General features: G+C 54.3%; 1 protein-coding gene across 2 annotated transcripts; it reads right to left on the reverse strand.

The window, feature by feature from the left end:
• Positions 1–3360: 3360 nt before the first annotated feature.
• Positions 3361–24763, reverse strand: MOGS (mannosyl-oligosaccharide glucosidase). 2 transcript variants are annotated; one of them, XR_016310677.1, is made up of 6 exons: positions 24639–24763; positions 19660–19989; positions 17044–17261; positions 14456–14628; positions 4843–8826; positions 3361–4726 (listed from the first exon to the last, which is right to left on the reverse strand). XR_016310677.1 is itself a non-coding variant. In XM_089666979.1 (5 exons), exons 2-5 carry the CDS (start codon positions 19979–19981, stop codon positions 7089–7091), a joined length of 2451 nt encoding a protein of 816 aa, XP_089523105.1. In that variant the 5' UTR covers positions 19982–19989; positions 24639–24763; the 3' UTR covers positions 3361–7088. The 2 variants fall into 2 exon arrangements, 1 of the variants encoding a protein (XP_089523105.1); XM_089666979.1 differs by having other exon boundaries at positions 3361–8826.
• Between the last annotated feature and the right edge of the window lie 185 nt (positions 24764–24948).

The raw sequence follows: 24948 nt of genomic DNA on the forward strand, positions 1-24948 counted from the left end.
GGGGCTTCAATCAGATCTGACGTCCCCTAGACGAGGCTTCAATCAGATCTCACGACCCCTAGACGGGGCTTCAATCAGATCTCACGTCCCCTAGACGAGGCTTCAATCAGATCTCACGTCCCCTGGACGGGGCTTCAATCAGATCTCACGTCCCCTAGACGGGGCTTCAATCAGATCTCACGTCCCCTGGACGGGGCTTCAATCAGATCTGACGTCCCCTAGACGAGGCTTCAATCAGATCTGACGTCCCCTAGACGGGGCTTCAATCAGATCTGACGTCCCCTAGACGGGGCTTCAATCAGATCTGACGTCCCCTAGACGGGGCTTCAATCAGATCTGACGTCCCCTAGACGGGGCTTCAATCAGATCTCACGTCCCCTAGAGGGGGCTTCAATCAGATCTCACGTCCCCTAGACGAGGCTTCAATCAGATCTCACGTCCCCTAGACGGGGCTTCAATCAGATCTCACGTCCCCAAGACGGGGATTCAATCAGATCTCACGTCCCCTAGACGAGGCTTCAATCAGATCTCACGTCCCCTAGACGGGGCTTCAATCAGATCTCACGTCCCCTAGACGGGGCTTCAATCAGATCTGACGTCCCCTAGACGAGGCTTCAATCAGATCTCACGTCCCCTAGACGGGGCTTCAATCAGATCTCACGTCCCCTAGACGGGGCTTCAATCAGATCTCACGTCCCCTAGACGAGGCTTCAATCAGATCTCACGTCCCCTAGACGGGGCTTCAATCAGATCTCACGTCCCCAAGACAGGGATTCAATCAGATCTCACGTCCCCTAGACGAGGCTTCAATCAGATCTGACGTCCCCTAGACGGGGCTTCAATCAGATCTGACGTCCCCTAGACGGGGCTTCAATCAGATCTCACGTCCCCTAGACGAGGTTTCAATCAGATCTCACGTCCCCTAGACGGGGCTTCAATCAGATCTGACGTCCCCTAGACGAGGCTTCAATCAGATCTCACGTCCCCTAGACGAGGCTTCAATCAGATCTCACGTCCCCTGGACGGGGCTTCAATCAGATCTCACGTCCCCTAGACGAGGCTTCAATCAGATCTGACGTCCCCTAGACGGGGCTTCAATCAGATCTCACGTCCCCTAGACGGGGCTTCAATCAGATCTCACGTCCCCTAGACGGGGTTTCAATCAGATCTCACGTCCCCTAGACGGGGCTTCAATCAGATCTCACGTCCCCTGGACGGGGCTTCAATCAGATCTCACGTCCCCTGGACGGGGCTTCAATCAGATCTCACGTCCCCTAGACGGGGCTTCAATCAGATCTCACGTCCCCTAGACGAGGCTTCAATCAGATCTCACGTCCCCTAGACGGGGCTTCAATCAGATCTCACGTCCCCTGGACGGGGCTTCAATCAGATCTGACGTCCCCTAGACGAGGCTTCAATCAGATCTGACGTCCCCTAGACGAGGCTTCAATTAGATCTGACGTACCCTAGACGAGGCTTCAATCAGATCTCACGTCCCCTGGACGGGGCTTCAATCAGATCTGACGTCCCCTAGACGAGGCTTCAATCAGATCTGACGTCCCCTAGACGGGGCTTCAACCAGATCTCACGTCCCCTGGACGGGGCTTCAATCAGATCTCACGTCCCCTGGACGGGGCTTCAATCAGATCTCACGTCCCCTAGACGGGGCTTCAATCAGATCTCACGTCCCCTAGACGAGGCTTCAATCAGATCTCACGTCCCCTAGACGAGGCTTCAATCAGATCTGACGTCCCCTAGACGGGGCTTCAATCAGATCTCACGTCCCCTGGACGGGGCTTCAATCAGATCTCACGTCCCCTAGACGAGGTTTCAATCAGATCTCACGTCCCCTAGACGGGGCTTCAATCAGATCTGACGTCCCCTAGACGAGGCTTCAATCAGATCTCACGTCCCCTAGACGAGGCTTCAATCAGATCTCACGTCCCCTAGACGAGGTTTCAATCAGATCTCACGTCCCCTAGACGAGGTTTCAATCAGATCTCACGTCCCCTGGACGGGGCTTCAATCAGATCTCACGTCCCCTAGACGAGGCTTCAATCAGATCTGACGTCCCCTAGACGGGGCTTCAATCAGATCTGACGTCCCCTAGACGGGGCTTCAATCAGATCTCACGTCCCCTAGACGAGGTTTCAATCAGATCTCACGTCCCCTAGACGGGGCTTCAATCAGATCTCACGTCCCCTGGACGGGGCTTCAATCAGATCTCACGTCCCCTGGACGGGGCTTCAATCAGATCTCACGTCCCCTGGACGGGGCTTCAATCAGATCTGACGTCCCCTAGACGAGGCTTCAATCAGATCTGACGTCCCCTAGACGAGGCTTCAATCAGATCTCACGTCCCCTAGACGAGGTTTCAATCAGATCTCACGTCCCCTAGACGGGGCTTCAATCAGATCTCACGTCCCCTGGACGGGGCTTCAATCAGATCTGATGTACCCTAGACGAGGCTTCAATCAGATCTCACGTCCCCTGGACGGGGCTTCAATCAGATCTGACGTCCCCTAGACGAGGCTTCAATCAGATCTGACGTCCCCTAGACGGGGCTTCAATCAGATCTCACGTCCCCTAGACGGGGCTTCAATCAGATCTCACGTCCCATAAGATAGGCTTCAATCAGATCTCACGTCCCCTAGACGAGGCTTCAATCAGATCTCACGTCCCCTGGACGGGGCTTCAATCAGATCTGACGTCCCCTAGACGGGGCTTCAATCAGATCTCACGTCCCATAACATAGGCTTCAATCTGATGTCCGCTCTCTTCTTGTGCCATGGCAGATTTGTGTCTCGGTCAACGAAAGGACGGCAGACGGGATCTCAGCCCTGAATGTGGACGAAGGTGTCTGCAGTGTGACCGTAGAATGAATGAAATCCTCCACTCGGCTCATTTTCATTCCTCAGGGGTGGGGTTAATTTTATGCAAGGACCACCCACTCCCCCGCCCCCATCCCCTCTGGGGCAGACCATATGCAATGTCCCCTGAGCCAGCTCTCCCCACGATTCTTAGAGACTGTCTGATAATGTATAGGATGTCAGCCTGGACCCTGCTGGGGGGAGGTCCACCATCTGTGGATTTGGGTGACTCTTCAACCACTGGTTTTGACCCCATCAACAATGCCGCTTGCATCCCCTCCTGCATGGGCTCAGGGTTTTGGACCTCCACCCCCCCCCCCGGCACAACAGGGGAAGCAAAGTCACCGAGCGATGTGTCTGCAATAAGAACTGTCTGTGTGGCTTCCTTATCTGACTGCCAACAATGTGCAGAACAGGCCAGGGGAGTTCCCAGCCCCCAATTTGCCATCTTTACCACTTCACACACACAGAAAAAAAAAACCACTTCCCGGAGGGTGGGGGGAATCTTTTATTTTGGTCACATGTACAGGTTGGGGCATGCTCCCGATCCAGCAGGGCACACATTATGAAAAACGGCCAACTCCACCCACAACAGACATTTCAGCAATGGGTGGACACCGGAGGACTGAAACGCTCACCGGCTTTCTTTTGGTTCACAGGCAACAGGATCTCCCCCACTTTACAATCTACAGCTGGGGGGAGGGGCGCCGGGAACTGGAGGTTCCGGAAGGGTGTCAGAAGCCAGTGGGCGACTCAACCATCTGTTCTCCACCTAGAACAGAAATATCAGTCTTGGAGAGCAGAGAACCGGCCATTAGTACACACACTGAGAACTGAGTACACAGGAGGGAGGAAGAACCCCAGTTTATGGAAAGTCCTCCTCCGAGACCCCCCCCAAATCCACAGAGAACACGCTCCCTTCCCACAATGCAATGTGATGGAACCAGCCAAGAGAAGGTCATCTTATTGGGATACGGGAGGGCCAGCCTAACCATTCACCCAGCATAGGATTATGGGATGTGCCAGCCTGACCACTGACTTGGGGAACAAGCCTGACCTCTGACCTGGAGCGATTGTTGGTTCCTAAATGAAGACACACCCCCTGCCCAAGTCTGACTTCTGACCTGGAACCACCATCTTTGGTTCCTAAATGAAGACACATCCCCTCCCCAAAATGCAATGTAACAAGAGATGGTCACATATTATGAAATCGGGAGGGGGGGGGGGGGGCAAGTCTGACTTCTGACCTGGAACCACCATCTTTGGTTCCTAAATGAAGACACACCCCCTCCCCAAAATGCAATGTAACAAGAGATGGTCACATATTATAAAATCGGGAGGGGGCAAGTCTGACCTCTGACCTGGAACCTCCATCTTTGGTTCCTAAATGAAGACAACATCTCTCAACAAAAACATCTCCCAAAAACGAACTGTTATGAAACCTACCAAGGGATGGTATTATGGGATGGGGAACAAACCTGACCTTTGACCTGGAGCCAATATCTGTGAATGTGCCATGTTCAGGAGATAAGATGATCCCCTCTCTAGATCCACCATTTTTTACCCAGTCAAGAATGAAGCTTGCATCCCCCCGCATGTACTCAGGGTTTTGGATTCCCTTAACATCGGTGCACAAAGACGATCTCTTCTGCAAATCCTGAACCTTTGCGGTCTTTGCACATGTGTGGGGAAATCTCCTGAACCTGCACAGACGTCCCGAAGTGATCACATTGCAATGTAATGGAACCTACCAAGAGATGATCATCTCATAGTATTACAAGATGGTGGGGGGAGGGCGAGCCTAACCCCTGACCTGACATAGTATTATGGGATGGGGAACAAGCCTGACCTCTGACCTGGAGCCAGTATCTTAGGGTCCTGAATAAGGTCACACCATCTCCCCACCATGAAATGTGACGAAACCCACCAAGGGATGGTCCCATGGTATTATGGGATGGGGAACAAGCCTGACCTGGAGCCAAAATCTGTTCATGTGCCATGTTTGGGGTCGCTTTGTCCCAGATTGGGAAATGAGACACGCCCTCTCTCCACAATGCAATGTGATGGAACCTACCACGAGATGGTCATCTCTTAGTATTACAAGATGGTTGTGGGTGTGGAGTGGGGTGGGGTGGGCAAGCCTAACCCTTGACCTGGCATAGTATTATAGGATGGGGAACAAGCCTGACCTCTGACCTGGAGCCAAAATCTGTTCATGTGCCATGTTAGGGGTTGTTTTTCCCAAATTGGGAAATGAGACACGCCCTCTCTCCACAATGCAATGTGATGGAACCTACCACGAGATGGTCATCTCTTAGTATTACAAGATGGTTGTGGCTGTAGAGGGGGTGGGGTGGGCAAGCCTAACCATTGACCTGGCATAGTATTATAGGATGGGGAACAAGCCTGACCTCTGACCTGGAGCCAAAATCTGTTCATGTGCCATGTTTGGGGTCGCTTTGTCCCAGATTGGGAAATGAGACACGCCCTCTCTCCACAATGCAATGTGATGGAACCTACCACGAGATGGTCATCTCTTAGTATTACAAGATGGTTGTGGGTGTGGAGTGGGGTGGGGTGGGCAAGCCTAACCATTGACCTGGCATAGTATTATGGGATGGGGAACAAGCCTGACCTCTGACCTGGAGCCAAAATTTGTTCATGTGCCATGTTAGGGGTCGCTTTGTCCCAGATTGGGAAATGAGACACGCCCTCTCTCCACAATGCAATGTGATGGAACCTACCAAGAGATGGTCATCTCTTAGTATTACAAGATGGTTGTGGGTGTGGAGTGGGGTGGGGTGGGCAAGCCTAACCCTTGACCTGGCATAGTATTATAGGATGGGGAACAAGCCTGACCTCTGACCTGGAGCCAATATCTTTGGTTCCTAAATAAAGACACAACCCCCTCCCCACAATGTACTGTGATGGAACCTACCAAGAGATGGTCACATAGTATTATGGGAAAAGGGCAAGTTTGACCTCTGACCTGATATCTGTTCATGTTCGGGGCTCCCTCTGACCCAAAATGGAGGTAAGCCACACCCCCTTTCACCACAATGCAATGTGATGAGACCTTAGAGATGGTCATAGTGTTCTAGGAAGGCGGGTGATCCGGACATAAAACCAATATCTGTACTGATGCCGTGTTTGGGATTGCTTTGTCGATCGGTCAATTTGTTGGAAATTGAAGACCCCCCCCCCCCCCGCCTCCAAGAGATGAAACCTACCAAGAGATGGTCACATAGTATTATAAGATGGGAGTGTAACCTTGAACTCTGACCTGGAGCCAATATCTGTGCATGTGACATGTTCGGGGGTTGCTTTGTCTATTAGTCATGTTGTTCCAAATTGAATACATGAACCCCCCCCCCCCCCCCCACAATGCTACATGATAAAACCTACCAAGAGATGGTTGCACAGTAGTATGAGAAGGGGGGCATGCCTGACCTTTGACCTGGAACCACGTTTTAGGTCGCTTTGTTCCATATTGGAGAGAAGACACCTTCCAAGAGAAGATCATCTCACAGCTTTACGGGATGGTGGGGGGATGGCGCGCCTGACCTCTCGTTCAGAAGAGTAGTACGGGAAAACAAGCCTGACCCCTGACCTGGAGCCAATATCTTTGCACATGCCCAGTTTGCTTTTTTTATTGGTCTCTTTGTACTTGATTGAAGACACGCCCCTCCCTACAATGAGATGAAACCTACCAGGGGAGGGTCACATAGTATTATCTGGAATGGGAAGGGAGCAAGCCTGACCTCCGGCCTAGTGTTTGGCGTGGTCCTAAACTGAAGAGACTCCTCCTACCCACAATGCAATGTGATGAACCCTACCAAGAGACGGTCACATAGTATTATGGGAAGGTAGGGCAAGCCTGACCTCTGACCTGGAGCCAATATCTGGTCACATGGCGTGTTTGGAGCTCCTGGGCCAGGTAGAGGGGGCACCACCATGTAGAGGTTCCATGGGGTCATTCTCTTGTCAGTCTGCAATGTATGTACTAATGACAGGTTCCCTTTAAACAGGGAATTGTACAAAACGCCATCACAAAGCCCTAGAAAAGCTGTTCAGGATCCGGGACGACCACAGGAAGACCACGCGGTGCGGCCAGCCCAATCATCGTCCATAAAATGGACTCAAGTGGCATTCCCCCTCAGCCTGTAGATCACAGAAGGACGGAGACCCTCTGCGGAGACCCCCACGTCATACTCAGCCTCAGTATTCCTCAGCCATGATCAGGACGATCAGGGAGCTCCATCCGGTGAACGGGTGACATCCTTGTCCTCGGCCCGTCTGGTCGTTGTACTGCTCCCAGAGAAAACCCGTATCCTTGTACTGTCTGTACAGATTAGCGAGGAGGTTGATGCGGAGCTCACGGTACACGCTGGTCGCCTTCTCCCGGTGTGGGCCCTCCAGCTGGCTGTAATGGTGCAGGGCCTTCACCGCCAGGTAGTTTATGTTGATCCATATGGGGCCCCTCCAGTAGGGCGGGTCATGTTCCGTGTTGCGTTGCATGTACATGGGGCTGCTCTTGGACAAGGAGCGGATGCCGTATGGCGTCCAGAGTTTGTCAGGATCCCGGAGCTGGTCTAGGACGCGGCCCAGTTTGGGGGAGTCAGGGGACAGGAGCTGCAGGAGGAACGGAAATAGGGACACGTAGCCCAGAGCGCCAACGTACTGTAACTTTGGGGCCTTCCTCACCACCCTGATCAGTCTCGGAGGAGGGACGCTACGCGGGTCCTGCCCAGGAAAAGGACGAGGCTGCTCCCACTCCAGCACCGTGTTCTGTGTGTGGTTCCCATAATCGGCGTAAGCCCCGAGCCGGTCAAACCAGTGGAGCCGATCTAAGAGGGAATTGTCAGAGAGCGCCGCATGCGACTCCCTGTACCTGCCGCCATCTTCTCCCAGTAGGTCAGAGATGGCCGCCATCACCTCCGACGCCAAAGCCATCCAACACCTCAAGTCCACATGCCGCTCATCATCTGAGGGGTGAGAGGCCCGCGGATAGTCGTCCAGGCCAGACGTCAGCGTTTTTGGGTTCAGGAACTGCAGGGTGTCCCTGTCCCGCCCGCGCCATCGGTAGGTGTGTGGAAGGGGCCCACTCTGCGTCTCGTTGAACCAGTCATACCAGGTCTGGAGACGAGGAAACGCACGATGAAGAATCTGCCGCCCTTCCGGGGTAACGTTCCCGCCGGTCAGCAGCTGACGCAGCGCCAGGAACAGGGTGGGGGGGTTGGCGTTTTCATCCCACTGAACGACGAATTCGGCTGGCACTTTACTGCGAGCCTCGGGTCCAAGGATCTGCTCCCGCGGGATCCAACCGTCGGCATTCATTAGATCCAACCAGTGACCCAGAGACTGCCAGGCCAGAGACGGGTTCCAGCGGGCGATCAGCAGCAAGTGGAACCCCTCGTCCCACAGGAAGCCGCGAGGGAAGAAGGAGCGCGACGGGACGGCCGTGAACAGGGGAGCCAATGGATAAGCCACAGGTTCTGGATTGTACCGGGACCGGACCAAGGAGCTGCCGTAGAAATAGCCCATCCCCCCCACCATGTTAGAAAGGGCAGCCTGAGCGAACGCCACCTGCTCCGGGATGAAGCCCTTCCCCTCCAGCCGGAACGTCTGCCGGAACCGCTCAGCCATGTCCTTCTTGTGCCGCTCCAGCTCGGCGGTCAGCGTTTGTCCGGACAGGTGCTCCGAGCGCTCCAGGAAACTGTCCGATTCCAACAGGATCTCGGCTTGGAAGGGGAGGGGCATGGTGATCTGGTGGACGATGACCTTTGAGTGGTCAGAGCCCGGCTGGGGGGGAGGGTTGTAGACGTCAACCCCGAAGTAACGTCTCTTGTTGCCCCCGGAACCTCCAGACGGGTGACTGAAGCGATCTCTCAGACTGTCCCGTACGACGTCCGTGATGTGGTGGAGTCCCGGGCATGACGTCACCAAGTGGTTGTAACTGTGGAGAGGAAAAGCAGGTAAGTGCCCAGAAAACCTCAAATTGTGCAGCTATACCCTCCCCTCCCCCCTCTTCGTTTACATTCATCTGTCGGCAGTCCACACTGATCTACAGCCCCATACTATGGAGGGAACCGGCCATTCCTCTAGCTCAGGGGTCGCAAAACGTCCTAACCAAAGGGCCAGTTTACTGTCCTTAATGATGACCATCGGGGGTAGAAAATGTCCCAGCATCAGCTGGAGTAAACAATGCCTCATCCTTGGTGTCATTGGGAGGAACTGTGCCCCATCACTGGGAGGAATAGTGCCCCATTGTTGATGTCAGTGGGAGGAACAGTGCCTCATTGGTGTCAGTGGGAGGAATAGTGCCCCATCATTGGTATCAGTGGGAGGAATAGTGTCCCATCATTGGTGTCAGTGGGATGAATAGTGCCCTGTCATTGGTGTCAGTGGGATGAATAGTGCCCTGTCATTGGTGTCTGTGGGAGGAATAGTGTCCCATCATTGGTGTCAGTGGAAGGAATAGTGCCCCATCATTGGTGTCAGTGGGAGGAATAGTGCCCCATCATTGGTGTCAGTGGGAGGAATAGTGCCCCATCATTGGTATCAGTGGGAGGAATAGTGACCCATCATTGGTGTCAGTGGGAGGAATAGTGCCCCATCATTGGTGTCAGTGGGAGGAATAGTGCCCCATCATTGGTGTCAGTGGGAGGAATAGTGCCCCATCATTGGTGTCAGTGGGAGGAATAGTGTCCCATCATTGGTGTCAGTGGGAGGAATAGTGCCCCATCACTGGCTTCATTGGGAGGAATAGTGCCCCATCATTGGTATCAGTGGGAGGAATAGTGTCCCATCATTGGTGTCAGTGGGATGAATAGTGCCCTGTCATTGGTGTCAGTGGGATGAATAGTGCCCTGTCATTGGTGTCTGTGGGAGGAATAGTGTCCCATCATTGGTGTCAGTGGAAGGAATAGTGCCCCATCATTGGTGTCAGTGGGAGGAATAGTGCCCCATCATTGGTGTCAGTGGGAGGAATAGTGCCCCATCATTGGTATCAGTGGGAGGAATAGTGACCCATCATTGGTGTCAGTGGGAGGAATAGTGCCCCATCATTGGTGTCAGTGGGAGGAATAGTGCCCCATCATTGGTGTCAGTGGGAGGAATAGTGCCCCATCATTGGTGTCAGTGGGAGGAATAGTGTCCCATCATTGGTGTCAGTGGGAGGAATAGTGCCCCATCACTGGCTTCATTGGGAGGAATAGTGCCCCATCATTGGTGTCACTGAGCCCCACTGTTGGTGATATTAAGAGGAACTGTGCCTTATTGGCATCATTGGGAGGAACTGTACCCCATCATTGGTGTCAGTTGGAGGAATAGTGCCCCATCATTGGTGTCAGTGGGAGGAATAGTGTCCCATCATTGGTGTCAGTGGGAGGAATAGTGCCCCATCATTGGTGTCAGTGGGAGGAATAGTGCCCCATCATTGGTGTCAGTGGGAGGAATAGTGCCCCATCATTGGTGTCAGTGGGGGGAATAGTGCCCCATCATTGGTGTCAGTGGGAGGAATAGTGCCCCATCATTGGTATCAGTGGGAGGAATAGTGTCCCATCATTGGTGTCAGTGGGAGGAATAGTGCCCCATCATTGGTATCAGTGGGAGGAATAGTGTCTCATCATTGGTGTCAGTGGGAGGAATAGTGCCCCATCCTTGGTGTCATTGGGAGGAATTGTGCCCCATCATTGGTGTCAGTGGGAGGAATAGTGTCCCATCATTGGTGTCATTGGGCCCCATTGTTGGTGTCATTGGTAGGAAGAGTGCCCCATCATTGGGAGAAACTGTGCCCCATCACTGGCTTCATTGGGAGGAATGGTGCCCCATCATTGGCTTGCTTCATTGGGAGGAATGTTGCCCCATCATTGGTGTCATTGGGCCCCATTGTTGGTGTCATTGGTAGGAATAGTGCCCCATCATTGGGAGGAACAGTGTCCCATCATTGGTGTCATTGGGAGGAACTGTGCCCCATCACTGGCTTCATTGGGAGGAATCGTGCCCCATCATTGGTGTCACTGAGCCCCACTGTTGGTGATATTAAGAGGAACTGTGCCTTATTGGTATCATTGGGAGGAACTGTGCCCCATCATTGCTGTCATTGGGAGCAATTGGTCTCCATCATTGGTGTCATTGGGAGGAATAGTGCTCCATCATTGGTGTCATTGGGAGGAATTGTGCTCCATCATTGGTGTCATTGGGAGGAATTGTGCCCCATCATTGGGCCCCACTGTTGGTGTCATCAGGAGGAACTGTACCTTAATGGTATCATTGGGAGGAATTGTGCCACATCACTGGTGTCATTGGCATCACTGGTAGGAATTGTGCCCAATCATTAGTTCCATTGAGCCCCATCGTTGATGTAATTGGGAGGAATTGTGCCCCATCATTAGTTTCATTGGACCCTATTGTTGGTGTCATTGGGAGGACCTATGGCCCATCATTGGGAGGAACTGTACCCCATTATTGGTGTCATTGACAGGAAATGTGCCCCATTATTGGCGTCCTTGGGAGGACCTATGGCCTATCATTGGTGTCATTGGGAGAAACTGTGCCCCATTATTGGTGTCGGTGAAGGAAATAGTGCCCCAAGGGCCAGATAAAAGCAAGTAAAGGGCCGCATCCGGCCCCCGGGCCACAGTTTAGAGACCACTGCTCTAGATGAGCTTTCTGCTTCCCGCAGTTGGCTGGATGGGATCACATGGTATGGGGCAGGACTACTTCCAGCAATTTGTGTTCTGTTCCCCTCAGAGATGACACGAGTGCAGTACATGGCCATGTGATGACACTGAACTGGCTGATCAGCCAGATATCCCCACACATGGAGTCATTTCCTGGCAGTGGACGACCCATCTCTTGGAGTCCCTACATTGAATTCTAGTCACATGACATGATCTGGAGGTTAGAGGTCGGCAGGGTCATCAGAGAGCATGGAAACCGAGGACATCGGTGGACAAAGGCTAATGGTTCACTAAAGGTCACATGACCCAGAGGCAGAGCTGCGTGGATCTCTATTTACAGCTCTCAGGTGGGCGTGGCGCAATTTAACATCTGCCCAATCAGAGGGAAGGTCTGTGTTAGTGGCAGTGAGTGAGGAATGCTGGGAAATAACATTGTAAGTGATGAGACCTCAAGGAGTTGGAGAGCATGGCTCAGGGCACCCCACCAGATTCAGGCGATGAGGAGGAGAACATGGCTCAGGGCACCCCACCAGATTCAGGCGATGAGGAGGAGAACATGGCTCAGGGCACCCCACCAGATTCAGGCGATGAGGAGGAGAACATGGCTCAGGACACCCCACCAGATTCAGGCGATGAGGAGGAGAACATGGCTCAGGACACCCCACCAGATTCAGGCGATGAGGAGGAGAACATGGCTCAGGACACCCCACCAGATTCAGGCGATGAGGAGGAGAACATGGCTGAGGGCACCCCACCAGATTCAGGCAATGAGGAGGAGAACATGGCTCAGGGCACCCCACAAGATTCAGGCGATGAGGAGGAGAGCATGGCTCAGGACACCCCACCAGATTCAGGCAATGAGGAGGAGACCATGGCTCAGGGCACCCCACCAGATTCAGGCAATGAGGAGGAGACCATGGCTCAGGGCACCCCACCAGATTCAGGCGATGAGGAGGAGACCATGGCTCAGGGCACCCCACCAGATTCAGGCGATGAGGAGGAGACCATGGCTCAGGGCACCCCACCAGATTCAGGCGATGAGGAGGAGAACATGGCTCAGGACACCCCACCAGATTCAGGCGATGAGGAGGAGAACATGGCTCAGGGCACCCCACCAGATTCAGGCGATGAGGAGGAGAACATGGCTCAGGACACCCCACCAGATTCAGGCGATGAGGAGGAGAACATGGCTCAGGACACCCCACCAGATTCAGGCGATGAGGAGAACATGGCTCAGGACACCCCACCAGATTCAGGCGATGAGGAGGAGAGCATGGCTCAGGGCACCCCACCAGATTCAGGCGATGAGGAGGAGAACATGGCTCAGGACACCCCACCAGATTCAGGCGATGAGGAGAACATGGCTCAGGACACCCCACCAGATTCAGGCGATGAGGAGGAGAACATGGCTCAGGGCACCCCACCAGATTCAGGCGATGAGGAGGAGAACATGGCTCAGGACACCCCACCAGATTCAGGCGATGAGGAGGAGAACATGGCTCAGGGCGCCCCACCAGATTCAGGCGATGAGGAGGAGAACATGGCTCAGGGCGCCCCACCAGATTCAGGCGATGAGGAGGAGAACATGGCTCAGGGCACCCCACCAGATTCAGGCGATGAGGAGGAGAACATGGCTCAGGGCGCCCCACCAGATTCAGGCGATGAGTAGGAGAACATGGCTCAGGACGCCCCACCAGATTCAGGCGATGAGGAGGAGACCATGGCTCAGGACACCCCACCAGATTCAGGCGATGAGGAGAACATGGCTCAGGGCACCCCACCAGATTCAGGCGATGAGGAGGAGAACATGGCTCAGGACACCCCACCAGATTCAGGCGATGAGGAGGAGAACATGGCTCAGGACACCCCTCCAGATTCAGGCGATGAGGAGGAGAACATGGCTCAGGACACCCCTCCAGATTCAGGCGATGAGGAGGAGAACATGGCTCAGGACACCCCACCAGATTCAGGCGATGAGGAGGAGAGCATGGCTCAGGACACCCCTCCAGATTCAGATGATGAGGCCCCTTCCAGCATTGGAGCAGTACCTGGATGATACTGCCTCCTACAGGATGAAATGGCACATAGGATATCAAAGGCCAGCCCCCTAGGAGCTATAACCCCTCCCATATTGTACCTGCAATGGGTGGGTTCCCTCTATTTTATGATTGAAGGTGCTTCTAATGAAGACTGATTCCCCTCCTTTCAGAGGTATGTAGTATCTTCCTGGGCTGTTTCCAAGAGTCTCCAGAGCTTCCAGGACTGTCTCGAGTCTCCAGAGCTTCCAGGACTGTCTCGAGTCTCCAGAGCTTCCAGGACTGTGTCCAGAGTCTCCAGAGCTTCCAGGACAGTGTCCAGGGTCTCCAGAGCTTCCAGGACAGTGTCCAGAGTCTCCAGAGCTTCCAGGACTGTGTCCAGAGTCTCCAGAGCTTCCAGGACTGTGTCCAGAGTCTCCAGAGCTTCCAGGACTGTGTCCAGAGTCTCCAGAGCTTCCAGGACTGTGTCCAGAGTCTCCAGAGCTCATAGGAACAATTTAACTGGCCTCCAGAGCTTCAAGAACTATTTCTGGAGTCTCTGGAGCTATATGGACTATGTACAGAGTTTTTAGGCTTCCAGGACTATTCCCAGAGCCAAACAGGACTACTTCTGGAGTCTCCAGAGCTTTCCCAACTATTTCGAGAGCCTACAGGGCTTCTGGAACTTTTTTCAGAGTCTCCATAGCCTTCAGAACTATTTCCAGTCTCATGGGCTTCTAGAACCATTTCTGAGGTCTCTAGAATCTATAGGCTATTTTCAGAGTCTCCAGAATTTCCAGAACTTTTTCTGGACTCTCCTTTCAATTGTTCCTCACAATGCAGGTATGAAATGGACCCCACTGAACCACAGAGTTACTTCACCCACCTGATGGCTCCGCCTCCTACGTCTGGTCTGGGGAATCTGATAGTGAAGCCACCCAGCTCGTCTGACAAGCCGGTCACATGACTCAGTTGTCGTCCATCCATGTGGGGGGTCAGCGTTCCCTGTCCATCTGTGGCCACATAGAAGAAGAGGGAGAGAAGCTGTCCTGGGGGGCTCTGTGGGGAGAGGAGAGGCCAGTTATATCTTGTGTGACACCAAATACAAACCTAATTGTGCAGGAGCAGAGTCAGGAGAACATGCTGGTGGGACTCCGAGGTGGGGGTGTCACATCCAACGCTCCCACACCCTGATATTGTCATGTATGGCATTAAGCTGCATCTGTTCGAACAAGGCCACCACAAAGACGAGGCCACGTCACCTCACTGCCAGGCTGACTCAGCGTTGAAGTCAGAGGATGAGCATGTCAGCCGGCCTTTCCTGCATTATACACTGCGGGGACAATGCAAGGGCCAGTGTGGACGGCCTCTGGACTTCTGCTCCCTGGCCCGCCTCTCCCCAAACCTATTCTCCAATCATCTCCCGGCGATTACACTTCCCTAGCCCACCTCTCCCCGAGCCGACTCCTCCCAGGTCTACACCCCCCCATCCATTCACCTCTCCCCGAGCCGACTCTCCTCCCAGGTCTACACCCCCCCCGTCCATTCACCTCTCCCCGAGCCAACTCTCCTCCCAGGTCTACACCCCCCCCGTCCATTCACCTCTCCCCGAGCCAACTCTCCTCCCAGGTCTACACCCCCCCCCCGTCCATTCACCTCTCCTCGAGCTGACTCTCCTCCCAGGTCTACACCCCCCCCCCGTCCATTCACCTCTCCTCGAGCTGACTCTCATCCTAGGTCTACACCCCCCCCCCCCCCCCCGTCCATTCATCTCTCCCCGAGCAGACTCTCCTCCCAGGTCTACACCCCCCCCCGTCCATTCACCTCTCCCCGAGCCGACTCTCCTCCCAGGTCTACACCCCCCCCGTCCATTCACCTCTCCCCGAGCCGACTCTCCTCCCAGGTCTACACCCCCCCCCCCCCGTCCATTCACCTCTCCCCGAGCCGACTCTCCTCCCAGGTCTACACCCCCCCCCCCCCCCCCGTCCATTCACCTCTCCTCGAGCTGACTCTCATCCCAGGTCTACACCCCCCCCCCCCCCCCGTCCATTCATCTCTCCTCGAGCTGACTCTCATCCCAGGTCTACACCCCCCCCGTCCATTCATCTCTCCCTGAGCAGACTCTCCTCCCAGGTCTACACCCCCCCCCCCCGTCCATTCACCTCTCCTCGAGCTGACTCTCCTCCCATGTCTACACCCCCCCCCCCCGTCCATTCACCTCTCCTCGAGCCAACTCTCCTCCCAGGTCTACACCCCCCCCCCGTCCATTCACCTCTCCTCGAGCTGACTCTCATCCCAGGTCTACACCCCCCCCCCCCGTCCATTCATCTCTCCCTGAGCAGACTCTCCTCCCAGGTCTACACCCCCCCCCCGTCCATTCACCTCTCCTCGAGCCAACTCTCCTCCCAGGTCTACACCCCCCCCCGTCCATTCACCTCTCCTCGAGCTGACTCTCATCCTAGGTCTACACCCCCCCCCCCCCCCCGTCCATTCATCTCTCCCCGAGCAGACTCTCCTCCCAGGTCTACACCCCCCCCCCGTCCATTCACCTCTCCCCGAGCCGACTCTCCTCCCAGGTCTACACCCCCCCCGTCCATTCACCTCTCCCCGAGCCGACTCTCCTCCCAGGTCTACACCCCCCCCCCCCCGTCCATTCACCTCTCCCCGAGCCGACTCTCCTCCCAGGTCTACACCCCCCCCCCCCCCCCCCCGTCCATTCACCTCTCCTCGAGCTGACTCTCATCCCAGGTCTACACCCCCCCCCCCCCCCGTCCATTCATCTCTCCTCGAGCTGACTCTCATCCCAGGTCTACACCCCCCCCGTCCATTCATCTCTCCCTGAGCAGACTCTCCTCCCAGGTCTACACCCCCCCCCCGTCCATTCACCTCTCCTCGAGCTGACTCTCCTCCCATGTCTACACCCCCCCCCCCCGTCCATTCACCTCTCCTCGAGCCAACTCTCCTCCCAGGTCTACACCCCCCCCCCGTCCATTCACCTCTCCTCGAGCTGACTCTCATCCCAGGTCTACAACCCCCCCCCCCGTCCATTCATCTCTCCCTGAGCAGACTCTCCTCCCAGGTCTACACCCCCGTCCATTCCCCTTTCCTCGAGCTGACTCTAATCCCAGGTCTACACCCCCCCCCCCCCCCCCAGTCCATTCACCTCTCGAGCAGATTCTCCTCCCAGATCTACACCCCCCCGTCCATTCACCTCTCCCCGAGCCAACTCTCCTCCCTGCTCTACAAGCCCCTGTCCATTCGCCTCGCCCGAGCCGACTCTCCTCCCAGGTCTACACCCCCCTTCCCCCATCCATTCATCTCTCCCCGAGGCTACTCTCCTCCCAGGTCTATACCCCCCCCCCCCGTCCATTCACCTCTCCCTGAGCCTACACTCCCCCAAGCATGAGTCAATGCTCCCCCATACCTACACCCGTCTGCCTTTCCCTGATCCCGAGTCCACGCTCCTCCACTCACCTCAGGAGTGCCGGTGATCCTCCAACTCCAGTCTCCACCATGATTTCCTCCTGGACTCTTCACAAACTCCGTGCGCAGACTGAACCCCTTATCCTTTATCTCCTGGACCCCAAAATTCACTCCGTCGTGCATCAGCCAACCGTACCGCGCAAGACCATCGCCCTGTTCACATGTGTGGCGGAGGGAGGACAATCCGGACTGAGAGAGCCACATCAAGCCTGCCGGGACAAGAGAGGAGCATGATCAGGAGAGAGGAGCACGGAGCGTGAGGAGAGAGGAGCACGGAGCGCGAGAAGGAGAGAGAGGGGAGCACGGAGCGCGAGGAGGAGAGAGAGGGGAGCACGGAGCGCGAGAAGGAGAGAGAGAGGGGAGCACGGAGCACAAGAAGGAGAGAGAGAGAGGGGAGCACGGAGCACAAGAAGGAGAGAGAGAGAGGGGAGCACGGAGCACAAGAAGGAGAGAGAGAGAGGGGAGCACGGAGCACAAGAAGGAGAGAGAGAGAGGGGAGCACGGAGCACAAGAAGGAGAGAGAGAGAGGGGAGCACGGAGCACGAGAAGGAGAGAGAGAGAGGGGAGCACGGAGCACGAGAAGGAGAGAGAGAGGGGAGCACGGAGCGCGAGAAGGAGAGAGAGAGGGGAGCACGGAGCACAAGAAGGAGAGAGAGAGAGGGGAGCACGGAGCACAAGAAGGAGAGAGAGAGAGGGGAGCACGGAGCACAAGAAGGAGAGAGAGAGAGGGGAGCACGGAGCACAAGAAGGAGAGAGAGGGGGGAGCACGGAGCACGAGAAGGAGAGAGAGAGAGGAGCACGGAGCGCGAGAAGGAGAGAGAGAGGGGAGCACGGAGCGCGAGAAGGAGAGAGAGAGAGGGGAGCACGGAGCACAAGAAGGAGAGAGAGAGAGGGGAGCACGGAGCACAAGAAGGAGAGAGAGAGAGGGGAGCACGGAGCACAAGAAGGAGAGAGAGAGAGGGGAGCACGGAGCACAAGAAGGAGAGAGAGAGGGGAGCACGGAGCGCGAGAAGGAGAGAGAGAGGGGAGCACGGAGCACAAGAAGGAGAGAGAGAGAGGGGAGCACGGAGCACAAGAAGGAGAGAGAGGGGAGCACGGAGCACAAGAAGGAGAGAGAGAGAGGGGAGCACGGAGCACAAGAAGGAGAGAGAGAGAGGGGAGCACGGAGCACAAGAAGGAGAGAGAGAGGGGAGCACGGAGCACAAGAAGGAGAGAGAGAGGGGAGTACGGAGCACAAGAAGGAGAGAGACAGGGGAGCATGGAGCGCGAGAAAGAGAGAGAGAGGGGAGCACGAGAAGGAGAGAGAGAGGGGAGCACGGAGCGCAAGAAGGAGAGAGAGAGGGGAGCACGGAGCGCGAGAAGGAGAGAGAGAGGGGAGCACGAGAAGGAGAGAGAGAGGGGAGTACGGAGCACAAGAAGGAGAGAGAGAGGGGAGTACGAGAAGGAGAGAGAGAGGGGAGTACGGAGCGCAAGAAGGAGAGAGAGAGGGGAGCACGGAGCACAAGAAGGAGAGAGAGAGGGGAGCACGGAGCGCGAGAAGGAGAGAGAGAGGGGGGAGCACGAGGAGAGAGAGGGGAGCACGGAGCACGAGCAGGAGAGAGAGAGGGGAGCACGAGCAGAGAGAGAGAGAGAGAGAGAGGAATGCGAGAAGGAGAGAGAGAGAGAGAGAGGGGAGCACGGAGCGCGAGCAGGAGAGAGAGAGGGGAGCACGAGAAGGAGAGAGAGAGGGGAGTACGGAGCACAAGAAGGAGAGAGGGGAGTACGAGAAGGAGAGAGAGAGAGAGAGGGGAGCACGGAGCGCGAGCAGGAGAGAGAGAGAGAGAGAGGGGAGCGCGGAGCGCGAGCAGGAGAGAGAGGGGAGCACGGAGCGCGAGCAGGAGAGAGAGGGGAGCACGGAGCGCGAGCAGGAGAGAGGAGTGTAGGGATGGGGAGAGGTAGATGGGGGGAGAGGTGGAGTGCAGGGATGGGGAGACGTGGTGCGGGGGGAGTGTAGGGATGGGGAGAGGTAGATGGGGGGGGGGGGGGGGGGGTGAGGTTTAGTGTAGGGATGGGGAGAGGTGGTGCGGAGGAAGTGTAAGGATGGGGAGACGTGGTGCGGGGGGAGTGTAGGGAAGGGGAGAGGTAGATGGGGGAGGGGTGGAGTGACGTAGGTGGGATGGAGTGTAGGGATGGGGAGATGTGGGCGAGGGGAGTGTAGGGAGTGTAAGGATGGGGAGAGGTGGACGGGGGGGGAGGGGGTATAAGACATTGGGAAGAGCAGTACAGCAGGGGAGGGGGTTCGGTAGTAGTGTGGGGGTGGAGCTATATGGAAGGGTAGTACAGCGGGGGAGGGGGTGTTAGTAGTGTGGGGGTGGAGTTATATGGAAGGGTAGTACAGCGGGGGAGGGGGTTCGGTAGTAGTGTGGGGGTGGAGTTATATGGAAGGGTAGTACAGCGGGGGAGGGGGTTCGGTAGTAGTGTGGGGGTGGAGTTATATGGAAGGGTAGTACAGCGGGGGAGGGGGTTTGTTAGTAGTGTGGGGGTGGAGTTATATGGAAGGGTAGTACAGCGGGGGAGGTGCAGTTCTGGTAACACCCATTCTTCACACTGCAGGCTCCGCCCACCTACCTGTCACTACAGAGCGTGGACTGCGTGTCTTCATACCGAAGTAAACCTGCGGCCTATAGGAGCCCCAGAACAAGTCAGGGGAGGAGTCAGGGAAGCTGCTGTTGGGTGGAAGGATGGGGGGGGAGGGGTGCAGGGTGACCACCTTCACCGCCTGACTCCACTTCCTGTACCCGCTGTAGGCGAAGGCCCCGAACCCGATGAGGAAGGACAGGATGGCGATCAGCACCACACGGCTCCTCCCACTCTCTGGGGGCGGAGCTTTCCTGGAAGGTGGAGGAGGGCGGGGCTCAGAGCCGCCGTGACGTCTCCGCTCTCGTGTCATCCTACAGCCTGGGAGGAGAAGGACGGTTATTGGTGATCAGAGTTCATGGGGGTCCCCCCCCCCCAATATACATACACTATTTTATCATTACCACCCCCCAGTATATATTCGGCTCAAAAATGAAAGGAAGACTTTGTAATCCGAGTCGCATGAAGTCCCTGAAACTCCTGGGATATGGATCTGGTCAGGTAAGTCGCAGAGGGGGGCGGTAATCAGTTTCAGCTGCTTTGGTGTTCATGACATTAACAACAGGAGCACTAGATGGGCAACAATGAGACGACCCCCAAAACAGGAATGGTTTTACAGGTGGAGGCCTCTGACATTTTTTCCCTCCTCATCTTTTCTGACTGTTTTTCACTCGTTTTTGCATTTGGCTCGGGTCAGTGTCACTACTGGTAGCATGAGGCCATACCTGGACCCTACAGAGGTCACACAGGCAGTCCAACTCCTCCAGGATGGCCCATCAGTACGTGTCATTGCCAGAAGGTTTGCTGTGTCTCCAGCACAGTCTCAAGAGCATGGAGGAGATTCCAGGAGACGAGAGCAATGGAGGAGATTCCAGGAGACGAGAGCATGGAGGAGATTCCAGAAGACGAGAGCATGGAGGAGATTCCAGAAGACGAGAGCATGGAGGAGATTCCAGAAGACGAGAACACGGAGGAGATTCCAGGAGACAGGCAGTTCCTCTAGGAGGGCTGGACAGGGCCGTAGAAGGTCCTTAACCCATCAGCAGGACCGGGATCTGCTCCTTTGTGGAGGAGGAACAGGATGAGCCCTGCCAGAGCCCTACAAAATGACCTCCAGCAGGCCACTGGTGGGAATGTCTCTGACCAAACAATCAGAAACAGACTTCATGAGGGTGGCCTGAGGGCCCGACGTCCTCTTGTGGGCCCTGTGCTCACTGCCCGGCACCATAGAGCTGGATTGGCATTTTGCCATTGAACCCCAGAATTGGCAGGTCCACCACTGGCACCCTGTGCTTTTCACAGATGAGAGCAGGTTCCCCCTGAGCACATGTGACACATGAAAGGGTCTGGAAAAGCCGTGGAGAACGTTCTGCTGCCTGTAACATGGTTCAGTATGACCGTTGTGGTGGTGGGTCAGTGATGGTCTGGGGAGGCATCTCCATGGAGGGACACACAGACCTCTACAGGATAGACAATGACACCCTGACTGCCATTAGGTATGGGGATGAAATTCTTGGACCCATTGTCAGACCCTACACTGGTGCAGGGGGTCCTGGGTTCCTCCCGGTGCAGTGGGTCCTGGATTCCTCCTGGTGCAGTGGGTCCTGGGTTCCTCCTGGTGCAGTGGGTCCTGGGCTCCTCCCGATGCGGTGGGTTCCTCCTGGTGCAGTGGGTCCTGGGTTCCTCCTGGCGCGGTGGGTCCTGGGTTCCTCCTGGCGCGGTGGGTCCTGGGTTCCTCCTGGCGCGGTGGGTCCCTGGGTCCATCCTGGTGCAGTGGGTCTGGGTCCATCCTGGTGCAGTGGGTCCTGGGTCCATCCTGGTGCAGTGGGTCCTGGGTTCCTCCTGCTGCAGTGGGTCCTGGGTTCCTCCTGGCGCAGTGGGTCCTGGGTCCATCCTGGTGCAGTGGGTCCTGGGTCCATCCTGGTGCAGTGGGTCCTGGGTTCCTCCTGGTGCAGTGGGTCCTGGGTTCCTCCTGGCGTAGTGGGTCCTGGGTCCATCCTGGTGCAGTGGGTCCTGGGTTCCTCCTGGTGCAGTGGGTCCTGGGTTCCTCCTGGTGCAGTGGGTCCTGGGTTCCTCCTGGTGCAGTGGGTCCTGGGTTCCTCCTGGTGCAGTGGGTCCTGGGTTCCTCCTGGAGCAGTGGGTCCTGGGTTCCTCCTGGAGCAGTGGGTCCTGGGTTCTCCTGGAGCAGTGGGTCCTGGGTTCCTCCTGGAGCAGTGGGTCCTGGGTTCCTCCTGGAGCAGTGGGTCCTGGGTTCCTCCTGGAGCAGTGGGTCCTGGGTTCCTCCTGGAGCAGTGGGTCCTGGGTTCCTCCTGGAGCAGTGGAATGCTGCTCCAAAGTGGTAGGAAGAGTAGAAGATTCCATTATTAGCTGAGGACAGGATAGGCTTCCCTGAAGAGATAGGTTTTCAGAGATCACCTAAAAGTTTGGTGAGCTACTACTCCCCAGGACTGCCCTGACTGACTAGGGGCTCTTTGGAATTCTACTGAGGAGATCCAGGGAAGGAAGGAAGCTGCTGGCCACTACAAATATAAGGATCCAGGTGATCCTGCAAGCCTGTTGGCCCTTCGGGGTCAGTAGGGAGGAGGTGAGGGGGCAATTTAGCCATTTATGGAAGGAGTTTTGACACAGTCACGGCTTTATTCATCATCACAGCTGCACACCGCATGAATATATATTTTTTCACTGAAAGGACATTGTTCTTAATTTAAACACTTATGTGGTTTTATTTGTGTGGCACTGTGTGAGCACCATTATAGTTTTTTCCTTATTGGACATTTTTTGAAACAATATTTATCAATGTATGCACATTATGTTTATGATCATGGTTTGCCACTTAATTTCCTGTTTTTGATTAAGGGTTGGCACTAATATTTATCACTGTTGAATGTTTTTTTTGTCATTTGTATCATTTTTTGAGCGCTGCACTATTCTTTCATAATTATATATATATATACACACCCCCATATTCCCCCAGTATATATATATACACACACCCCATATTCCCCCAGTATATATATACACACACCCCCATATTCCCCCAGTATATATATACACCCCCATATTCCCCCAGTATATATATATACACACACCCCCATATCCCCCCAGTATATATATACACCCCCATATTCCCCCAGTATATATATACACCCCCATATCCCCCCAGTATATATATATACACCCCCATATTCCCCCAGTATATATATATACACACACCCCCATATTCCCCAGTATATATATATACACACACCCCCATATCCCCCCAGTATATATATACACCCCCATATTCCCCCAGTATATATATACACCCCCATATTCCCCCAGTATATATATATATTATATATACACCCCCATATTCCCCCAGTATATATATATATATACACCCCCATATTCCCCCAGTATATATATATATATACACCCCCATATTCCCCCAGTATATATATATATACCCCCCCATATTCCCCCAGTATATATATATATATATACACATCCCATATCCCCCCAGTATATATATACACCCCCATATTCCCCCAGTATATATATACACCCCCATATCCCCCCAGTATATATATACACCCCCATATTCCCCCAGTATATATATACACCCCCATATTCCCCCAGTATATATATATATATATATATATATATACACCCCCATATTCCCCCAGTATATATATATATATATATATATATATATATATACACCCCCATATTCCCCCAGTATATATATATATATATATATATACACCCCCATATTCCCCCAGTATATATATATATACACCCCCATATTCCCCCAGTATATATATATATACACCCCCATATTCCCCCAGTATATATATATATATATATACACCCCCATATTCCCCCAGTATATATATATATATACACCCCCATATTCCCCCAGTATATATATATATATATATATACACCCCCATATTCCCCCAGTATATATATATATATATATATATATATATATATATATATATATACACCCCCATATTCCCCCAGTATATATAAACACCCCCATATTCCCCCAGTACATATATACACCCCCATATTCCCCCAGTATATATATACACCCCCATATTCCCCCAGTATATATATACACCCCCATATTCCCCCAGTATATATAAACACCCCCATATTCCCCCAGTACATATATACACCCCCATATTCCCCCAGTATATATATACACCCCCATATTCCCCCAGTATATATATACACCCCCATATTCCCCCAGTATATATATACACCCCCATATTCCCCCAGTATATATATACACCCCCAGTACATATATACACCCCCATATTCCCCCAGTATATATATACACCCCCATATTCCCCCAGTACATATATACACCCCCATATTCCCCCAGTATATATATACACCCCCATATTCCCCCAGTATATATATACACCCCCAGTACATATATACACCCCCATATTCCCCCAGTATATATATACACCCCCATATTCCCCCAGTATATATAAACACCCCCATATTCCCCCAGTACATATATACACCCCCATATTCCCCCAGTACATATATACACCCCCATATATACACCCCCATATTCCCCCAGTATATATATACACCCCCATATTCCCCCAGTACATATATACACCCCCATATTCCCCCAGTATATATATATATACACCCCCATATTCCCCCAGTACATATATACACCCCCATATTCCCCCAGTATATATATATATATACACCCCCATATTCCCCCAGTATATATATATATACACACCCCCATATTCCCCCAGTACATATATACACCCCCATATTCCCCCAGTACATATATACACCCCCATATTCCCCCAGTCTATATACACACCCTCATATATACACCCCCATCCTTTCCCCCCAGTATGTATATACCCCACCCCCGGATCCTTTCCCCTCCCATATATACACCCGATATCCCTCCCCCCCCCAGGTGAAGTGGCTCTGGGGGCTCCACATACCGGTACGGCTCTCTGATTGGCTGCTCTGACCGGGAAGTGACACGTGTAGCAAAAGGTACACCCTCCAACATCTTCCTCCACCCAACCGGAAGCGGAAGGGCTGTTCCGTAATGGAAAGAGGCGGGTCCATTACGTATCGCGGGGATCTGTATGGGCGGGGCGGGATTGGTCCTGCTACTCCTCCCTCACCTCCAATCAGATGCGGCGACTCCATCTCTGGGGCGTGGTCGTAGGAAGAGACTCCGGCGTGTCTGTCATAGTGATCGTGTGACGTCATGTGTGAGGAGGATGTCATCATCATCCCTCCCCC

Source organism: Staurois parvus, unplaced genomic scaffold, assembly GCF_062004578.1.
Source record: "Staurois parvus isolate SC_StPar_1 unplaced genomic scaffold, SC_StPar_1.0 ptg002948l, whole genome shotgun sequence".
In the NCBI taxonomy this organism is placed as follows: domain Eukaryota; kingdom Metazoa; phylum Chordata; class Amphibia; order Anura; family Ranidae; genus Staurois; species Staurois parvus.